General features: G+C 50.7%; 1 protein-coding gene across 5 annotated transcripts in view; it reads right to left on the reverse strand.

Annotated features, from left to right (window-relative positions):
* The window catches only part of ct (homeobox protein, cut), a 581,376-nt gene that overhangs the window by 47,236 nt on the left and 512,157 nt on the right, over positions 1-21,983 (reverse strand). For 4 of the 5 annotated variants that reach the window (XM_077654369.1, XM_077654368.1, XM_077654372.1 and 1 more), the window contains one exon: positions 14,437-14,488. The exons of the other annotated variant lie outside the window; for it this stretch is intronic. In XM_077654369.1, the coding sequence (XP_077510495.1) occupies positions 14,437-14,488 (52 nt within the window). The remainder of the gene's footprint in view (positions 1-14,436; positions 14,489-21,983) is intronic. 5 annotated transcript variants of the gene reach the window in all.

Consider the following 21,983-nt stretch of genomic DNA (forward strand, 5'->3'; position numbering starts at 1 on the left):
AAGCAACCGCACTGCTTGCTACAACGTCTCCAGAGATTGGGGGTGGGGAGGAAACAGTACGGCGGCTTGCGCCGCATGAAGAGGCCCTGCGGAGAAGCCCGCTTAATGGGGCGTTACGGCGCGGCGTGACGACCGCGACAAGCGCCTCGTCCCTCACATACTGCGTCTGTAAAAGACGCCGCTAAGCAACACTCTAGCAGACGACGCTGGCTGCCCGTCCGCCAAATTCTATGAGCTCTTAATAGTTGGAAGGACTTATACGCGGCTGTTAGGCCGAAGTGCGACAGACGTGGAGAGGCGCGGGTAGCTTTCGCCTGGTGTAGAAGTGTATACGCAATCATCGCTCGCCGAGGGTACGGGAAGGCAATATCTCGCGGCGAAGTATAATGAACACCGCCCCTACAGCTTGTATCCTGGCCACTGGTGCGGCCGAAAAAGTGAGCCGTAAACGCGAAGAGCGCCACGACTATGCCCGATCGTAAAGAAGCACATTTTGCGACGAGGGAAGAGCTTCTTCAACCGCTGCTTGGTTATCGCTCAGTTGGTGGATAGCTGTTCGCTTTCGCAACCAGAATGCGAAGCGAAGAATAAACAAGGCGTTGAGTGGAATGCGTAGTTGCGTTGATGCTAAGCTCGGTAATGCGTGGCTGCACCGGAAGAATTGGAGGAGCAGCTGGTCTCTCTCCACCTCCTGCCTAATACTGCCTGCAGCACACTGAATAGACTTGATTTCGTTTTGAGAACAAGCTAACGATGTAGTAGTTCACACGATCGAAAGTTAAATTTGTACTGGGCCCCAAGCTTTTTTTTTTTTTTGGAATTAAGAATGCGGAATTGTGTTCTTCTTTAGACGCAAAAAATTTTGCAACGCTCCATCACAGAAGAAAACTACACCAATATTCCAGGCTTCGATTTTATAATCGCAGTAAACAAAATTTATTCACACAGCGTGCGTGACAACTCTTGCGGCATTAATGATATTGATTCGATCAAACATCAAATTTTCCTCATCCGTTATGCCTTAGGTGGTCCGGACAGGACGACATTATTTTTTATTTCATTTTCTCTCTTCTTCAAACTTAAAGTACGTCATCGAAGTTAGTCTTCGCAGATCAAGAATATAAAAAAAATAAAAATGCCATCATAGAAGAATAGGGACCGTGCTTAAGTGAGCTCACGACAGACGAGACCCTGTCTGCTACGTACTGCACAATTTCGCAGACCTGGATGCTTAATTCTTCACGAAGTGCAGCGACTCGTTAAACTTCTGCATCAGCGTCAGTTTTCTACAATCACCGCTGTATCACCAAATCCCCAGGTCATGGATCAATATTTTAAAAACCTTTTTCTGTTACGCAGACAGGACATGAATAAAAAAAGGTACAATAAACTCCAAAATACCCCATATACAAGCCAACAGCCCTTCCTTAGTTAAGTAAAAATGTATTGCGTCCCAAGTCCTGAGAGAAAACGTCTGAGAGCATCATTCTCTATCTAGATTTAAGACAGCGTTAATCCCGCCGCTAGCACTTAAGCACAAGCTCGGCAAAGTGGTCTCATACACGGTCGCCAAGGAAAGGAATGAAATATGAAATTAGCGCGGTCGCGCAACAATTTTCTTCTTTTACTGCACTGGGCTGATGAACGTCTTTCTTTTCTTTTTTATGACAAGCACTGGGAGCGCTGCGACTCTGTTGATGAACCCTGAATACGTGTCGCAGATTAGCGACCCCGAGTGAAAACAGATTCCTTCTCGAAGGCACAATCTCCGCTGTCATGGGCCGGGCACGTTCAGCGCATTAGCATCGATGTTTCGCAAAGGCAGACAGACACACCTTCTCGACGGGGCCTGGAGAACACAACGGTCCAATGCTCTCAGTCTTAAAACACACCGCTGAACGGGCATGCGCGCATTCAACCTCGCACTCGATGGAGAAAAGCAAGCGTTAATTAGCCTGTGAAGTAGTAAAGTGGAATCGCGTTCACTTGAACTCGCTTAATTCGAACTCCCGGCTTATTTCGAAATGACTCTTTGGTCCCGTCAGCATACAAGTTCCTTCTCTCGAGCAATGGGAGGCCATGTTGGTCAGCTCAGACCAGGCGTTCAAATCCGGGCCATTGAATGGGCTACTCAGGTCGCTGTCAGCCGTGAGGTGATAGCTATCTAGCACGGATCTTCTGCATTTGCATTTTCCAACGAAATAAACGTTTTGCAATCAATCAGGTGCACTAAAGAAAAGCTCCCTTCGATCTGAACTGCGGCTAATTAGAACAAGTGTTCGGTTTCTTTCGAGGTCAAATTTATCGAGAGCCAAGTTTATATATATATATATATATATATATATATATATATATATATATATATATATATATATATATATATATATATATATATATATATATATATATATATATATATATATATATATATATATATATATATATATATATATATAACATGGTGTACTAGAGCACATATATGGTAGAGAGAGAGAGGGTAGGCAGATGGTTGTTTACAATCACAAAGTGAACAAGGGAAGGGAAGGCCTCCGGATAGCTTGCCAACGTTTCGACAAGAGGACTTGTATATAGAATGCATATAGAAGCTAACAGAACCATCTCCGTAAAGGCATCGCTGTCGGACGAGGCGGCCTGACCTCAATGGCCACTTGGGCCTGCATGATAAGATATCCTATTCCTGCCTACCACCGCATTCCAGCGCGCATTAAGCGCGACACCGTGTAATGACCGATAGAGAGAATTATCGATGCACGGCCGCAGCGCGCAGGCAATGTTTACAACGCTGCGTGGCGTCTCGAAGATGACAGAGACGTCGCGCTGCCCCCTCCAGCAGTCAGCGGTGAATAAACTTAGCAACTATCGGCCTTTCTTGGCCCGCTGGGAAACGCGGCGCAGAGAATACGAAGCCACCACCGAGACGGCTCTCCGAGCAGCCTCGAAGGTCGGCGATACGAGGAGGGCCCGCGCTTGTTGCCAACACGGAGGGGTTCGAAGCTCGCGTCAAAGGCGCCCGGCATCGTTCGCGTGCCTGCTGCCTCTCCCCGAGGGATGAAGATGTCGGAGGAGGAGGGGAGAGGGCAGGGCATTATTTTTACCGCCCCGACGGCCATCGCGGCGAGTCGCCGGGCTCTCATATTCCGGAAGGCTGCGATGGGAAGAACGAGGCTCGCGGCGTCGTCCGCTGGTTCACGAGGTCGCTTGTGTGGGCTGACGGCGAGACAGGAGGGTCAGCACCTCGCCGGAAAGGACCACAGAGCCGGTGCCAACAACTTGCGCCAACGAACCAGCTAAAGGACCGTGACGATCGGCTTTCGCGCTTAGCCCTTATAAAACGGTCTATAGACAGTCTATAGACTTCTTACAGACGCTATTGCCTTCCTACAGATATTTCTTTTTGTCTATTCATTTGCCTGTCTATAGACAAAAGTCTACTTAAAGTGTATGGATATAAATCTATAGATTATTGATAGACTGTCCAAATGATTTGTACTGCCTATAGACAGGTCTCTAGGGTCGTCTGTGGAGAGTCTACAGACTTTAAAGACAGAAGTCTATGGCCAGTCTATAGACCGTCTTAAGAAATTTTTTGCAAGGGAAGCTCGGCGCATTTGGGTGCAAGACCCTTTTGGCTCGCGCTCTAAAATTTGAACACTTCCGTCGCCGAGTGCGCACGCTGTGGCTGCCGCTGCGGAGTCCGCAACGCAGGATAATGCGAGAAAAGCTTGGCGGCAGGAGTTAGCGGCGCTGTCCAGACAAGTGGCAGCTGTACTCAATTGAGGGCCATCCAGTATAGCCACTTTGCTCGAGCAGGAGGAAACCGGAGGCGGAAGATGTTTCGGTGATGAGCCCATCACTTCGCCGTATATTACTGTTGCTTTGGTGGCGGCCTCTGTCCTGCAGTTCTACACTGCTGATGATCATGTTTTCGGCATAACAGTTTCAACAACAACAAAAAATGACGCATGTAGAGAAACAATTTTAGGAGACGGTGTCGATTCACGTCTCTTACAGAGAAGAGCGCATAAGATAGCGGTGTTATCTGCATGCCGGCCCTTTGCACGTGAGCTGTTGCGCTGAGATGGTTAAGAGCGAAAGGCTGCCGACAAACACGTAGACCGGAAGATGCTTCGAGGGCTTCCGTATGTCAACGTCGAGTTGCCTTCGCCAGTTGGGAGGCGCGCTGCTTTTTTTAAAACGCGACCGTTTCTTCGGCCCCGTCGATGATGTTTGCCAGTGCGGACTGGGCGCCACTGGATCGGCGCGCGACGGAGAAAGCTCTCTTCGCGCGCCGATGAGCTCAGCGCTCTCGCCCGCACCGGTTTCCAATGACGCACGGCAGCGCGAAGAATCAGCGGACGACGCGACACTTTAGCAGCTCCCTAGGAGGGCGGCCCGTTATAGAGAGCGCGACGCTCTAGGGAGAGACAGGCCTCCCTTTCTCAAGGTCCCACTTCGCAACACCGCTCCGGGGCCAGCCGGCTTCGGAAACCGAGCGCACGCTGCAGGGTGCCAATGAAGGCGTCCAGCGTATCGACGTGACCCTGTCACTTCTGTTGGCTACTGACGTTTTCCACACTAAGTAAAGAATTAAATGGTGATTGGTAATCTATAGCTTCGCTCGCCAAAACGACGGTTGTGGTAGTAGTGCTGGTAGTTGTAATCAGTAAACGTTTATTGTTGTAAGCAAAATGTTTAATATATATTCCAACTTCGAGCATTCCGCCGAAAGCCGACCACTATAGTGCAGAACCTTATAGTCCACTCTGCGCACGCAAACATGAAACGGCTGGTTTGCCAAGCAATTGTTGTCTTGAATGACAACATGCTTCAGGTTCAAACTGCGGCCTTGTAATTGCATATCTACCGTGGTGGCTTACCGGCTACGCCTTTCCGCTACGGAGCACGAGGTCCTGTGTTCGATTCCCGACAGCGGCAGCGACCTCACCTCGATGGAGGCGAAATGCAGAAAGACGCAAGAGCGCTCGTGTAACTGACATTTCGGTAAGCCCTGAAAATTTGCAGGTGATCGAAATAAAACGAATCCCATGTCTTCCATTAACACGTGATGAGAATAAAGTATTATCTTATTGAATCGTTTCGCCACTATACAAGATGCCCCTTAGCCCGCAACGATGCCTTTATCACCAAAATTTCCTTCCCCACGCAGAGTAGCACGCCAGCGATTTTTAAACGGCGGCTAAATTCTGTTTTTTTTTTTTTTCAGTGAAGGGTTTCTTTCTCTCGGCACAAAAAAAAAACGCAAATAAATCGAACCATTCCCAGAACCCGTGCACCGAATGACGGCGATGGATTCCGAGCCCATTAAGAACACACATTTCGGGAGCCGGTTACAACAGCTGTGCCCGCGATGCGCCTTTAACGACTCTATAGCTTAAAGATGGCGCCACTGTAGATGGAAAGTGCGCGACAAATTAAAGGAATTCATACGGGATAGTGTTATCGCAGTTGCCAGCCAGCAAACACGGTTTAAAACTCCGAACGAAGCGTCGATCAGCGATTTCCGGAACTATGCCTTGCACATGTATAGTTCCTACGTGCAAGTGAGTCTGTAGAGAGGGAGAGCTCCGGACAAGGCCACACCGATCCTCCAACAAGGATGGCGCGGAGCGTACTACCACCAGGTGCAGCAGAGCGGGCGCGCACTGTCGCGATTTCTTAGAAACCGTGGCTATAGAGCAGCAATCGTTCGCGTAAAGCGCGACATCGATGCGACGTCGCGACTTTCGACATCCCTTTGCCCTGGTTCCGCTAAACGCCGCTGCCACCAGCGCGCCTGCGGCGAACGCGTAGAGCTTATAAGAGTGTTCCACCTATAAGACCTTCCACAATTTTTAAAGATAGGCTTTTTGAGTTAGAACAGCGCTTTTTTCGACGTAGCATTGTCGGCGGTGTATAGTACATGAGAATACAGCTAAGGCGCGCTAACTAGCAGGCTGTTCAACTAATAATGAATAGTTAACTTTTTAACTATTACTGTCCGGCTCCTTATAATTATTGAGGGGTGTGTAGCTCACCATAATATCCACATCAGTTTCTAGAGTTTCGAAAACGCGCTTACCCTCGGCGCTGTGGCCCAACAAAATTTGGCTATACATCGTGCCAAAACATATGCGCTTTCCAGAAGCTTGCAGGCAAAGCAACCTCTCCAGTACACGTAACTCGTCGAAACAGCAAACATTTATTTGGCCGCAGCGACGAGTTTACCGTGTTTTCAAAATTTCCCTTTCTTTCGAAAACAGTACGTGTCCGCTCGCTAAAACTCTCTGTTATACCGAAATGCCGCATATTAGACTGTCTGGGCCACTACATTTACTCCAGTACAGCCTGCCAAGCAGAGGAGTCTAACGTGAACTAGAAATTCACAAGCTTCGCGCGCATGCCAGATGTGCACGCAGCCCTCTCGAAACAAAATGGCGTCTTCCGAATGGTTGTCACCACTCTAACGGGCGGCGCTGGCGTGGAAGCACCCTAAAGGAGACAACGAGACAGGTGCGCCGCCCTGGCGTCAATACGAGCTTAGCTGCAGCGACCACCACTACTGCGTTCTACTGCATCGGCGCCAGCGGCCGAGCCGCGTATGGGCTTCGAGCCCAGATAGGAATGACACGGCGCAAAGGCTTAAAACAAATGGCTGACTGCCATGCGCGTGGAAGAAATATAGAGAGGGTTGGAGCGACAGCTGCGATGGCCCCGAACCTAAAGGGGGAGGAAAAATAAATGAGTAACCGCCATTCAAACGACAGAGGAAGATGAAAAAAAAAAGCGACCTAACGAAGAATAGAGAGAACAAAACGAAGAAAAAAAAGAGCGAAAGCAGAGACGACACTGTCGCGCGAAGCCTTGGGTGGCGGCAGACAGAGAATGAAATTGACGCAGCTGCAAATTCGAGCTCTGAAATATATATAGATGCGTGCGTGCGTTCCCGATCGGGCATAGCACAAGAAGAACGCGGGCGACGGAGTGCGCACAGGTGGCATGCAACGCACGCACGCGGGCGGAGAGACAAGTGGCGCCCATGAAAGGGGAAAAGCGGGCTGGGGTGCAGCGAAACGGACAGGGTTTGGGGCTGTAGGAGGGACGAGTCCAGGGCCGGCCGCAAGGCTGCGCAACCGTCATCCGCAGACCCGAGCAAAAGCTCGGTCTGTCAGCCTTAATGAGCCGTATATAGGTACAGGAGTCCTTTCTCATGTGACCTCTCCATGCATCCCTTACAAAAATGGTCTATAGACAGTCTACAGACTTCTTATAGACTCGATTGCCTTCCTATAGATATTTATTTTCGTCAGTTCATAGTCCACAAACAAAACTCAACTAAAATTGTATGGCCATAAATCTATAGTGTCTACAGACTGTGTATAGGATTTGTATTGCCTATAGACTGTTCTCTGGGTTTGTCTAGAGATTTATGATTTATGGGAGTTTAACGTCCCAAAGCGACTCGGGCTATGAGGGACGCCATAGTGAAGGGCTCCGGAAATTTCGACCACCTGGGGTTCTTTAACGTGCACTGACATCGCACAGTACACAGGCCTTTTAGAATTTGCTAGAATTTCCTAGCCTCCAGGGGATGAGTGCTTTTAAAGCAGGCACGAAGTTTCTGGTCACCCAAAATATTCGTCGCTGAAGTCTGGGGGCAGGCCTGGGTCGTTATAACCACAAAACAGCAAGAAGAACAAAAAGAATCACAAACGAATGGCGCCGGAGGGGCTAAGCCACTCCGAAGCGGGAACCTAGTGTCGGCGAAGTGCACCCCAGCTTACATATTGAGCATCTAGGTATATCTTCGTCAACCGTGTGTACCCGCCACTGAGCAAACCTCTAGGGAGTGACTTATTTTCTATCAGCAGCAAATTTAATGCGAAAAAGTCAGCTGAAACAACAAAATGACCCGCCCCGGTGGCTCAGTGGTTAGACGCGCTCGGCTACTGATCCGGAGTGCCCGGGTTTGAACCCGACCGCGGCGGCCGCGTTTCGATGGAGGAAAAACGCTAAGGCGTCCGTGTGCTGTGCGATGTCAGTGCACGTTAAAGATCCCCAGGTGGTCGAAATTATTCCGGAGCCCTCCACTAGGGCATCGCTTTCTTCCTTTCCTCTTTCACTCCATCCTTTATCCCTTCCCTTATGGCGCGGTTCAGGTGTCCAACCATATATGAGACAGATACTGCGCCATTTCCTTTCCCCCGACAACCAATTATTATTATTAAACAACAAAATGAAGAGTCTGTATCTCGAGTAGGCTGATTACTAGAGCAGTTGGTTCTCACTTCGGAGGTGAGAAGGCCGCCCATTGGATAGTGCTAATGGACCCTGGCCCATCCAGCAGTAAATAATTTTTTTTTTTCTGCATGTGGGTGTAACTGTGCTCGAGCCTCATTTGCAGCTGCTGGTACGTACGCCCCAATACATCGAGTGCTTTATGGACACGTTTCGCGATCACTTGGGATTCCGGAAAGCGGAGTCCACTGTTGCCTCACTCCGACTCGTCTTAGTGATTGCAAAAAGCCTCCTGCGCGATAGACAGATCCCCCGACTAGCACGTACTGCGATTATTACAGTTATTGCGACACACGTTCAAATACAGTCAAGTGTTAGGCGTGAATTTCTTCTTTTTTTAACTCAGACACCTTCAACAACAGAAAAAGCTGAAAAAAAGCTGAACCCGACCTTCGACAAAAGCAGACTGTACCCTTGAAGTGGACATATCGCTAAAGAAAAATCTGCGCTCAAGCGAGGACAATGAATCGGATCACCAGACGGTTTGTCCAGAACTGCTTTCGTAACCAGCGCGGCGCAAAAAGAATCATAGAAATTGAACCTGATTTTTAAAAATAATACTAGAAAAATGTCGGCAAAAACGGTATATATATATAAAAAAAAAGAAAGACCCTGGTGCCAGCGGATCCTGCCTCTCCTTTATGTGACATTTTCGTTAATTCGAAAGCCGAATCTGAGCTGACGCAGTTATCCCGATTGTTCCAATCCCGGCCACGGTTAGCGCGCATAACCTTTCCCTTTATCTCCGCCTTTTGCAATTCCCAGCCTGCCGTCTGACGTATTTTTCTCCGAAACCGCCTTGTTTTCGATTTCGCGACGCGGCCAGTCGAGCGATCGGTCGACCAGACATCGAAAACGAATATCGCCTACGAAAGAGAAACGAGACAAGCGGGACGAAACAAGAAACAAGAAAATTCAACTAACGCGCGCGCGCGTCTCGGCGCGTTCGAGAGAGCGTGGCTTCGGCCCCGCCACAAAAGAGGAGCGCGGTTGTGAAAGCGCCGTATCATTGTATCGCCTCCGAATCGACTCTCAAAGGGCGGGCACGAATTACGACAGACAGACAGATTCGGGCGGACAATACTCGGCTCTGCTTGAGTGCACAGGCGGCGCTGGCGTGCGCGCTGTTCAACGCGCGCCCTCTGTCGACAGCTGCGGTGACGGCGCGCCGCATCTTTGAGCGCGCTCGAACAAGTGTCGAAGAAGAGAACTGTTATATATATATATATAGGGCTGCCGGTGGCTGCACATGCGTGTGTGTTCTTTCCCTTTCATGTCGGCGCCGCGGGCTGACCTATTTCGCGTTCCGCCGCAGCCAAATGGCGATTCTATGAACAGCTGAAGCCGGTCACGAAAATTTTTTTAAAAAAGGGAAGATCCGGCGCATTATTCTCCGCCATCGACGACGTGTCTTATAACTTGTAACGCACGTGGTAAACGCGTTGTTTCGGAATTCACGCCGGTCACACTGCCGCGGCAGGATGCCGCATTGTGTTCGGCGAAGGCTGTCGGCATGCATGGTGGCGTTATATCATTTACAGAGAGCTTGTCGCGAAGAGCGACCGATAGCTGACTGTGTACTGGAGCGCGATATCTTCCAATACCGCGTCGTCGTCGTTTCGAAGTCGCGAAACCGGGACAACTATCTGAAGGAAACAAAAAAGGAAAAGAAAAACATGCGTACACCGTCGCGGAGGAATGCAAGGGGTCGATCCCACGGCATGCATGGCCACGACGCCTAGGAAGGCCGGAACAGCCACACCGAGTCGCGAAAATATATGTCTCCTCCAGATAACACAAACAAAGCGTACATTGCACGCAGGAACGTCGCAAGCTTCGTTTGTGACCTAGGATGCACAGCCTTGGCAAAAAGTAACCAGGCTTCAAGGTTTCCTTCTCATTAAAATAGTGGAGCCCTTACGGCTTCCCTAAGCATCAAAAAGTTCATGAATGTGAGGACATGGGTTCTCCTTATCACACCGAGATTTACAGCTTGAGGGCTGGCATAATAACTTCAATATACGACTGAGAAGCAAACCCTCCAGCCTGGTTACTTTTGGGAAAGACTGTACTTTCTTTGGCACTCTGTGCTGCCATATCTAAACATCTAATACCAGGTGCCTGTAAAACACGTTGTAGAACACTACAACGTGTATACGGCAAGATGGCGCACATTGCTTAGTCAACGTGTCGTCCTTCGTGTCGAACTCGTGTCGTCCTTCGGTGCTTCACGCACCAGATGCTTGCCCTCCAAGAGATAGAGCAGCTCCGCTAATAAGCACACTAACCCAACGCGCCAGATACGACCGTCCACCAAACACATCGCGCGAACCAAACACATCAGCCATGCTGGCGCAAGAGCTCTGGACAAGCTGCCCCCCGCATCAATAAAATAAAAATCATCATCGTCATCAGCTACCAGTGTTTCCTCACGCAGTGACGTATCAAGGTATATGCACTCTGCAGGCCACCAGCGACTGTCTAATGACTGCCAGGGCAGCTTTTCCGGTTGTTTGTCTTAACGCCGCTCCTCTCGCACTTGCTGCTAAGCCACTCCATCCGCGGCACGCCCCCCCCCCCCTCTTGAGTTCGTTAACTGATTCGTCGAACGCCGCGGCTCCGGCCCGTAGCGTGCGAGATAACGCACGGACAACCGCCATCAGCGACGCATCGACAGCGAAGGGTGACTCAATCGCCCCTAACGAGGCAGCGACCGAAGGGACGCAGCATCGCTTGCATTATCGAGCACAGATGCCAAGCCCTGCGTCACTGTACGGCACGGGGCAGCTACAGCGGCGCTCGAAACGTGATTGCGTCGGTAATTATTGCGCGCGCGTGTGTCCCAAGCATCGAGGGGCCGCCATCCTCCTCCCCCTTACGCTTTCTGTCGCCCTCTCTCATTTATGCCGAGACGCGTGCGGGCCGACAAGCAACAACGGTGGACGAGAAAGGCCATGCAACGCGCACAAAAAGTAAATTAAAAAAAAACACGCGAACGGAAAAGAGCGACGGCGCAAGAGTAGGATCGATCTCGTACTACGAATTATCGCGCACGCAGTTGCCACGTCAACCCCTTCTTCGCGCTGGCGGGTTTGTTTTACTTTCGGGGGAGCGTCGTTTTTCCGACTTTCCCCCCACGCCACTTCTCGGGGTTCATAACTTTCGCCGCGGCGGCTCACACGGCGGGAGGTGTGATGCCGTCTCCCTTCCCTCTCCTTTTCCCTCTCCCTTCTCTCGTTCTCCCTATTTCGTTTTAATTCCTTTAATTCCTCCAGCCAGGCCCCCGGCGTCCCGTTTATTTATTCCTCAACGCTCGAGGGATGTGTGCACCGCTCGCTGATGGGATTCCGACCGACCGAGCGGCCGGCCAGCGACCGAGGGAAACCGGGAGGCTTTCTGGCGCGCGCCAAAGGGTTGGCCGTCCCCATCGACCCCGTCTTCCTGACGCGGTTCGCGCGCCTGGCCGGCATAATAGCCCCGGGAGCCGCAGCACCGATTGGGACAAAGGCGTCCGATCAGCCCGCGCCTTCCCTCGACGCCGCAGCAAGGTTCGAACGCGCCCGAAGCCTTCCCTTCATTTTTCCTACACGCTCGTTTTCATCCCCACGCTTCCCCACCCTTCCCTATGCACCCAACCCTTTGGTGATGGCGTTTATTTATTTCCGAAGCCCATATTCCCGAAGCTCAATCCTTTCCGTCCGCCTCACCCCGTTGCTCCCAACCATTTCCATTCGGCCTGCTTTCTTTCTTCCCCCTTCTATCCCCCCTGCTTCTCATCCCTCTCTCCGTTTTTTTCGGGATGTTTGTTTCGAACAGGTCCGGGCGCTGAGTTTGTAATGCGCACCCCTCTTCCCCGAAATTGGAGCCCTGGCGTCGTCCTTCTCCCACGCGGCCTGGCTTCTACCGATCTCATAGCCACTCCCTTGCCGCCGCCCATGTGTGCGCTTCTCTCCTCCTCTCCCGTCAAACAAAGGCTCGAATTGGCGGCTTAGTCATCGCTATTCCCGAAGCCCGTTCGAACGCCCGAATAGCTCGGGCAGGCGCTGACGCGGCCGATGGCGTATGGCTCTGCGCCTACAAAAAAAAGTGCAAATATAAAGACATGACGCAGAGTGCCGCTCAGCACGTTCAGTTCCTGGTTCCGAATGCACGGCGTTCGCGAACGTTAACTGCTATGCAGTTTATGATATGCGCAGCGCGCCGTGTGTCGCGACGTACTGGCATTTGGGGGGGGGGGGGGGGGGAAGCTCCACTGCCACTATCTCTATTGATGATAGAAACGATAAAATAACGATAATAAACTTGCTTATCGCGTTGCCATGACGCGCTGCTGTGGGCAGGGTTTGGCACCGCGCCAAACTTACGACAGCTGGCTATATCTGACTGCCTAACTGGCTAATAAAATGGTCCTTTCTATATTATCCTCAACGCTGCGTAAGTCGACATCGCTTCGCCCCTGGAAACAAGTGCAGATGTACTATGCACACCTGTTTTTTTTTTTTTTTAGTGAACAGAGCTGCACGTATGCGCGCTACTTTTAGGCGCCAGATATTAACAGCAGCTGCCCATATCTCTCCTCACCAACCTATAAGACCTAAATAAGGTGAAGCCTCCGGATAGTTTTGCCAGGCCGAGAGGTTCGTTAACAGGGAGTTTTGGTTGCGCGCCCGCGCAAGCTTTGCGTACGCAGCGGGCGCACGCCACGGCGCATTGGCCTCTTCTTGGCAACGGCAGTTTTAGTTGAACGTGGCAAGCCCAGCGCCCGACAAGCGTAGCACACTGTGGCGCCATCTAGTGACAGCAAGTCGAAGCTACCCAGGTGTGAGCCGAGGAAACTTTTTTTTTTTCTGCACTAATAACGGCTGTTAATGAGTTTGCAAGAGTGGCAGATCGGGCTAGTTGGCAATTCATTATGCGATACAGCGCGAACAGAGACAAGGTCAAAGAAAGACAAGACACCACAGCGCTGTGGTGTCTTGTCTTTCTTCGTCCTTGTCCCTGTTCGCGCTGTATCGCATAACAGTTAATGAGTGCATTCATGCGCTTTTTTAGGGTAAATCAATTAAATAAAACGTAAATTCCAGCAAAAAGTTCGGCAACTACTTCGGCCGCTGTCATTACTATGACGACAGTGTACATTGTGCATAGTTAGGCTTAAAACAAGAAAATTGTTAATTTATATGACAAACAATGACTATTTCTCCACCTGTATCCCTTCCGTAGTGGTGAAAATGCGCGAAATCAAAACGAATGCAAATATTCAGAGCGATCTATATAACGTCGAAGTATGCAGCACTGACACTACTTGGTCCGAAGCGGGCGGGCGGGGTGCTGCCATTTTGTCAACTTCAACCACGCATGCCCCGCAAAGGCTTCAACGCAAACTGCGCCGGCTTCCGTATGTGCGTAAGCGCAGGGCCCGTGTTTGCGCTTTGCGCATGCGCACCACAGGCCGCGCGAGCTGCTTGCGTAAGCTAAGCAGTTGGGGACGCAGAACTAAAACTGTACAACGCAAAACACTCGGACAACGTTTTTTTTTTTTTGCCGCAACACCTACAGGGGTGTGGTTGCACAAGGAAGTCATCGGAAGACGAAGCAAGGAAAATTGGAAGGTCGTGCGAGTTCGTGCTAAGACGAATCACTCAGACTTTTATTATTATCGGTGATTTTCTTTAATAAAAAATAACGATGGAAAGAAAAGATGCTGCTAGCTGCGACATCTGTCGTCGATACCTGAAGCACCTGAGCTACGGCTAGCAAGAGTAAAAGGACGGGGGGGGGGGGGGGGGGGACAGGAAGAGGGGAAAGGAAGGTGGGAGCGATAGGAAGGAAAGAAAGAACTCAAGCTGCTCCTTGTCGCATTTGACGAAGGGCCACCGGGTACGCGACGGCGGGAAGAACGGGCGGTCAAATATTAGGGAGTTTCAGCACGCCGTTTCCGCGTGCCGTTAAGCTAAAACTCCATTTTGAGTTCGCTGCTGCAGCGCACAACGAAGAAACACAGCCACAGCTCTGCGGGTCGAGAACAGGATATAACGATGATGTGCTGCGTCGGCAGTTGTGACAGAGTCTACGGAAGGAAGGGTAAACGTGACATAGCAAGAACGGCGGTTCCCTTACCTGATTTGCACGCTCCAAGTCGGTCATGAGCATTTCCATTTCATCGGACCGGCTGCACGGGGAGGAGAAAACGACGTGCCAAGCATTAGCAAACACTGAAGAGAAGAACGTCAGTGCTAGCATTTGCAACTTCCAATTTGTTTTTCTTTCCGCTAAAAGCTTCACAGATATACGGGAATAATGGTTCAAGAGTCAAGAGAACGAAACTATAGGACATCAACGAGCGTCCGAAAAACAAACTATGTGGGATATTTGTGACTATTACGCGCAACAAAAATATAAAAGAAAGCAAGAGTAGCCTTCAAAGATACATGTTGTGCGATGGTTTCTTTTTTTAATTTTATTGTGAATGAAACTCAGAAACTGCCCCAAGATTATGATACGCGGCTTCTGCTATAGAGAACTAGAAGCAGTGGCATGGTCGGAATTTTTGCTGACGATTTTTCGGTACATCAGGAAGGAGCTTGGGCGGAAATGTTTCCCAAGACGAAAAGGGGGGCGGGGGGCAGAGAGGTCATATTTCATTTTTTTTTTCGGGATATGTCGCTCGTTTGAATGGCGAATAACAGACAGTGCTTAATGTTAGCCTGCTGTACTGACAAATGCATAATTAGCGATGCACGAAATTATAGCTTGAAAAAACGCCCTTTCAGTAGTCATATGAAAAAAAAAAACACTCTGTAGAGGAAGTTTCAAATTGATCCAGGCGGCAAATGCGAACAACCCCGGGATATACTGTACTTATTTACACCATCAGGAATGCGACAAAGATTTTGCCATTATTCGAGAGAGGAATATGATCCGCAAGTGCAAATTCTTTTCTAGTGACAAGTTCTTTAAAAGATGACCCGCCGCGAGGAGATCTAGCGAGGCCGGTGAACCGAACTCAAGACACTATCGACCGCAAAAAAAAAAAGTGTGCAGAAAAGCGAATTATTCCGACACCTTCAGGCAAACCCGTCGCTTAAAATTCCTGCAAGTACAATGAGGGGACGTCCACACTTCATCCAATGGAGTCAAAACCAGGCGACTGGGTCGCGAAGCAGCGCTGTAATAAATTTTTAGCCCCCAAGCGTACACCCTCGTAAGCCTTTTGCTGCCTACTGCGCACATTAGAGAGTTTTAGCAAAGCGTTACCGTATACCGGTATTGCGTACAGCAACGACCAGCCACCTACAGCGCATGCGCACTGGCGGCTGGTGGTTTAAGGCAACGGTAGCGATGTACGCTGTGGTAAAAGAGTGTTCGAGCCATAATAGAGAGTTTTAGCAAAGCGTTACCGTATACCGCTGCCGCCACAAGCCCACAACGCATGCGAAAATGGCCCTGATCGAGGCTCCACGTGTGCCCGCACCTGTTCGTTAGCGGCTGTTTGCGCATGCGCTGTTGGCTGCTGGCGGAAGCGATATACCGTGACGCTAAGCTAAAACTTCCTAGTGCGGACGAAACCAGGTAATATTATTCAGCGCTGACATAAAATATGTCCACAGCGAGGGGACGAAGCAATAAGTAAAAATATCTGTGGATTAATTATGCAGCGAAAATCCGAAGGCTGAGATATATACACACCAACATTGACAGTGGAGACGCTGCAGAGGAAGAGACTGGCGGAGGAGGATTGTCTCTGCCCAACTACGCGGAACGGGAAAAAAATCGCGCGCGCTCAATTCGTACGTGTCAGGACGAGAACTTTGAGAAGCAGCAGCAAGAAGAGCAGCGCTGTACACAGCGCCGTCGTCCCTATTATTCAAAACTGATAAATATGGCAGGTGGCCGGCAGGCTTCAATCACGGGGCCACGCGCCTGACATACAAAGACACGCGTTGCGCAGGTATACACCGGAGCGAGCACAAAAGAGCGCTCCGCGTCCCTTCCATTAGTCGTTGCATTCCCGGCACTTTGATGAGCAGCGAGAATATGTCAAAACAGCCGGGCCACATTAGGTCGCTGCGAGAAATTAACCAGGCCTGATGCCGTGGTGAGGCGAGGTGCTGCGCCTCAAGGACGCCCGCATAAACAGTTCGATCACGCCGCATGACAGGCACACACATGCCTGCGGCCCGAAACAGGATATCGGCAAATAAATTTTGCGGCGCATCTGCAGATACGAAGCCATGAGAAGGGTCACGTTTAATGCAACGGTAAAAAAAAAGAGGTTTTTTATTTTTATAACTTTTTTTCCAGCATTCCTGTCGTTCTACCCGTTGGCTTTCCATTTCAACGAAAAGCGCTCTAGTCGTGCTTCGGACCTCGCCTATCGCGTAGAGTATGGCAAACTGCACAAAAGAAAGGAAATGAGCAGTAACAGCAGGTGTCACGATGCTTCGACTCTCTGTAAACGCTGCTCGCGACCAACTATGATGAGCATGCAGTCTGCCCACATACACTCAGAACAAAAAGCACGGTTCGTAACCGACGACCAATCGGAAAAACGAGCAGCAGCTAGCCAGGGATTCTCGGTGTGGTATACACGCTAAACAGGAATACACCTGTATTGGAGTAAACGGACTCCCTTTTACTCCTTTCTGCTTACAGTGTGTACGGTATATAGGGTTTAACGTCCCGAAGCGGACACACGGGCTATAAGGGGCGCCGTAGTGGAGGGCTCCGGACATATTTCGACCACCTGTGGTTCTTCGACGCGAAACTGACCTCTTACAGCCCGCGTTCTCGAATTCAACAGTCGAACGGCCTAACTGTGCATTCAGCCACCGCGGCTGTTAACCCCAGGGATTCTTGACAAGACGGTAAGTGGAACGAATTGCTTTCGATGCGTGTCGAAAGAAAATCGAAACTAAGCACACAAGGCACAAGAAAGGAGATATTTATGGTTTAGTTTATTGGGGTTTAACGTCCAACAGCGACTCAGGCTATGAGGGACGCCGTAGTGAAGGGCTCCGGAAATTTCGAACACCTGGGGTTCTTTAACGTGCACTGACGTCGCACAGTACACGGGCCTCAAGCATTCCTCCTCCATCGAAATGCGACCGCCGCGGCCGGGATCGAACCCGCGTGTTTATGGTCAGCAGCCGAACTCCATAACCACCGCGTCACCGCGGCATGCAAGAAGGGGGAGCGAGAGGCACGACGCACTCTCTCTCTGCGTCTTGTTTTCATTTCCTGTTTAGATTTTTCAATCGGGATGCTTGGATTAACATTCCAGTTGCTTGATGCAACACGGCGCACTCACTGCCCCCGCGCGCAGTCTCAGTATAGGCCGATAGGAACGCAGCGATGCTAATGCAAGCGCTCGTATCGAGAAAAGCAAAGGAGCCGGCAAAAGTCAGGACAATCATTGTTTGCTCGACATTCTACTTTTACTATATTTATCGTCGTTTCGAAATATGTCTTCAACGTCGTCTCAAGGAACGTTATTTCGCTGGAAGAACGAAAAAAAAAAAAGTCCCAGTATGTTCTACAAACAGGAGGAGCTATTTGGAAAGCAGCGTGCTTCGTTTAAGAAAAGAACCGCAAATGCCCGATCAGCCATCCGATTTTGACATATCCTTAAACGATTCGTTAGGCGTTTCTCGGGAAAGAACAGAAGAAAAAGGACGGACGAAGGGAATGGCCTTTCGAGTATAGACACCAAAATAGCGACTTGACATTTTAATGCCGGTAACTCAAGATTCCAGGCGTGCGCCTAGCTCTGTAAAGAGGGCGTTCAGGCGGATAATTAAGCTAGCAGGAGGAAGGCAGCTGTAAAAGGTCCTCTCGGTCCGCATATTTCCCGACCTAGAACGGCTTGAAGCCGACAAAAAAAGAGATTCTGACCGTATACATGCAAAAACAGTTCGACATACTCGAAAACCGCGTGCGTGTGCTTTGATCGACAGTGGTTCCTTGACCCCGAAGAGAGGAGCTGCGACAAGTACTAGTTTTGTTGACGCCCTAAATTACAGGAGGAACAGCGTAGGGATGACACAAAGCGCAACACAGCCACCGCGGTGGCTCAGTACTTATGGCGCTGGGCTGCTGACCCCAAAGACGCGGGTTTGATCCCAGCCGCGGCGGTCGAATTTCGATGGAGGCGAAACGCCTGAGGCCCGTGTACTGTGCGATGTCAGTGCACGTTAAAGAACCCCAGGTGGTCGAAATTTTCCGGAGCCCTTCACTACGGCGTCCCTCACAGCCTGAGTCGCTTTGGGACGTTAAACCTCCATAAGCCACAAAGTGGAACAGACTGTAAATAGGGCCCCGTTCGCCAATTTCGCTCTGTGACACAGTACACTGCACCCGCCGCGGTGGCTCAGTGGTTAGCGCGCTCGGCTACTGATCCGGAATTCCCCTGTTCGAACCCGACCTCGGCGGCTGCGTTTTTATGGAGGCAAAACGCTAAGGCGCCCGTGTGCTGTGCGATGTCAGAGCACGTTAAACATCCCCAGGTGGTCGAAATTAATCCGCAGCCCTCCACTACGGCACCTCTTTCTTCCTTTCTTCTTTCACTCCCTCCTTTATTCCTTCCCTTACGGCGCAGTTCGGGTGTCCAACAATATATGAGACAGATACTGCGCCATTACACTACACTGGTCTTTCGTCAATAATAATAATAATTGGTTTTTGGGGAAAAAAATGGCGCAGTATCTGTCTCATATATAGTTGGACACCTGAACCACGCCGTAAGGGAAGGGATAAGGGAGGGAGTGAAAGAAGAAAGGAAGAGGTGCCGTAGTGGAGGGCTCCGGCATAATTTCGACCACCTGGGGATCTTTAACGTGCACTGACATCGCACAGCACACGGGCGCCTTAGCGTTTTTGCTCTATAAAAACGCAGCCGCCGCGGTCGGGTTCGAACCCGGGAACTCCGGATCAGTTGTCGAGCGCCCTAACCACTGAGCCACCGCGGCGGGTGGTCTTTCGTCAACGATCTGAAATTCTAACACTTTCTCGTCATGAGTATATCGTGAGACATGGCCGGGACAGAAACAGCTTTACAGCACGAATAACGGGTTAGCTTAGCCGTTATTCCCCCGGCGCCTCGACTGACGCCAAAGGAAACGCGCGGGTGCTCCGCTCTCGCGTCAACTCTTCTTCGTCCGTCGCGTCCGAAAGTCGTGCGACCCACCCGTTCGGTGACGGCGGTAGCGGCGACGGCGGCTTCCCCGCATCGCCTTGCTGATGCTGCACGACCATCGCCCACGCACCTCCGTCGCCAGAGCTGAGGTAGTCCGAAACAGCGACCAGTAACACCGGCTGGCCAACGTGTGCTCGCGACGCGCGCCGCAGCCAATTGACAACGCGTACGGGCCTACATCGAAGCGAGCCAGGAGCGCGCGCGTTGTGTCGTTTCGGTATAAGCCATAGCCAGAGCCGATGCGCTCCACGATCATATATGCTCGCGGGACGCAGGCACATATGTATAGGTACAACGCCGCCGCGACGCGATTTGTTACCGCGCTGTGAGCGGATGAAAAGAGAGAGAGAGAAAGCCACGCACGCACAGACGCACAAACGTCAAACAGCGCAGGCACGGGATCATACGAGAAAGCACCCAACTGCTGTGCAGTGCGCCCAAAGCCGGCGCTAGCAGTCCGCGCAACTCTTTTTCCCCTCTCCCTCTTCCTCCTCCTCCTCCTCTCCAACACGCGTGCTGGTTCGAGAGGAGGAAAGATGGATGGATGGATAGACGCGACAACTGTGCCATAGATAATAGCGCGGGCCTGTCTATTCGATCCATTTATCTAGTTTTGCTCTTCTTGAAGTGCGTTTCTTCTGCCTCCCCCCCCCCCCCCCCCCCCCGCTCCTCTTCGCCAGAAGCGACGTTAATTCTCTCTTTTGAGTGGCTTCCGCCTCGCCACATTTTTCTCCATTTTTTTTTTTTGGAGTTATACGTATACGCCCGGAAATATGGATCACATATCCTTTATTTCGACCCAGCCTTGCTTTGCGTTCTTTTGCTCCTGCGCCTATACACCTCTCACTCCCGGTTTTCCGGTTTTTCAGTGTTTGCGACACGCCCCCTTAGCGCAGGTAGGCAGCTGGCGATTGGCGTTCGGCTAGGATTTGCAGAAGCCCGCACTGTTCTCCTCTCTGACATCGGCAGTGACGTCGTTAACGACGCGGTCGGTTCAAGTCAGAATCATATATACCGGATCGCAGATATACTGAGGCTGATTTTGGTGATCGAAAGAAAAGAGGGAACGGAAAAAGAAAAGGCTGTATAGATTCCCACTGAGGCAATCCCGCGTTTTCGCTTTCCTCGTTGTGAGTCTCGGCTTGTTTTATGCCTCGCCCTTCCCTCGGACAGCTACGAACGGCATGTTTTAATTGCGGACACAGCTCTTGTCCCCGTGGCAGTACGTACGTTCCAGTTTCGCAACCCCCGATTTTGAAACCGCGTCACCGGGCCATCTAACGCATGTTGGCGCCGAATCAGCGAAACATGGGGAAGAAAGTAAATGAGTAAAAGAAGCATGCGACGACCTCTCGTCGTAATGTGACGGCCGGCACGTACATTTTTTGTTGTTTTTTTTTCACGGCCGCCCGCGCTATCCACTCCCATGTAAAGAACTTTCACCGGGAGCCCATGTACGTACTCGACACGCGTATATCTTTTTGTTAGCAGCTCCACGTTACTTGACACCTCCCATCCGGCTTCGGTGCTTTAATTTTTTTCACGTTTTTTCTTTGCTTTATTTTCTGCCCGCGTACGCAAATGCTACCGTTGGAAATGAAAATGATGCGGCGCATGCGAGACAGATGCGCGAGAGCCTCTTCATCATGCTCTGTACCGTGGCACCTCTTCTCATTCGCACCGCAACTCCATAGTCCGCGCGCTCTACCTACGCTCTAAATAGGAAGGAAGTAAAAAAAGGGGGAATCTGCTGTAATCTACACTCTAAACACGAATACGCCTATACGGGAGTAAACAGCGAGTAAGCACTCCCTTTTATCAAAAGGGAGTGCTCTAGAAGACAGCTCACGGCCTTTTTACTCCCGTATAGGTGTATTTGTCCGCTTCGGAGCCTCTGTAGCTGGGAATTCCTAGAAGGTGAGGAATAGTCTTATCCTCGTTCCTGACGTCATCGGTAGCTTCACAGACGCCGTAAAGTGCCCAGATATGTTGCTCAAAACAAAGGCCCCGTTGCCTCAGAGCACCTGACCAACCGTGTGCGTGCGCAGCTCGGCAATGATTTGCGTCACATACAGCATAATAATTGGTTCTGGGGGAAAGGAAAATGGCACAGTATCTGTCTCATACATCGTTGGACACCTGAACCGCGCCGTAAGGGAAGGGATAAAGGAGAGAGTGAAAGAAGAAGGGAAGAGAGAGGTGCCGTAGTGGAGGGCTCCGGAATAATTTCGACCACCTGGGGATCTTTAACGTGCACTGACATCGCACAGCACACGGGCGCCTTAGCGTTTTTCCTCCATAAAAACGCAGCCGCCGCGGTCGGGTTCGAACCCGGGAACTCACATACAGCATGCACTTGTTTCCTCGCTGCAGTTTGGTGCGATGGGAGCTTGGGAGGCGGTCGAAATTATTCCGGAGACCTCCACTATGGCACCTCTTTCTTCTTTCACTCCCTCCTTTATCCCTTCCCTTG

Source organism: Amblyomma americanum, chromosome 2 (assembly GCF_052857255.1).
Source record: "Amblyomma americanum isolate KBUSLIRL-KWMA chromosome 2, ASM5285725v1, whole genome shotgun sequence".
NCBI classification, from domain to species: Eukaryota; Metazoa; Arthropoda; class Arachnida; order Ixodida; family Ixodidae; genus Amblyomma; species Amblyomma americanum.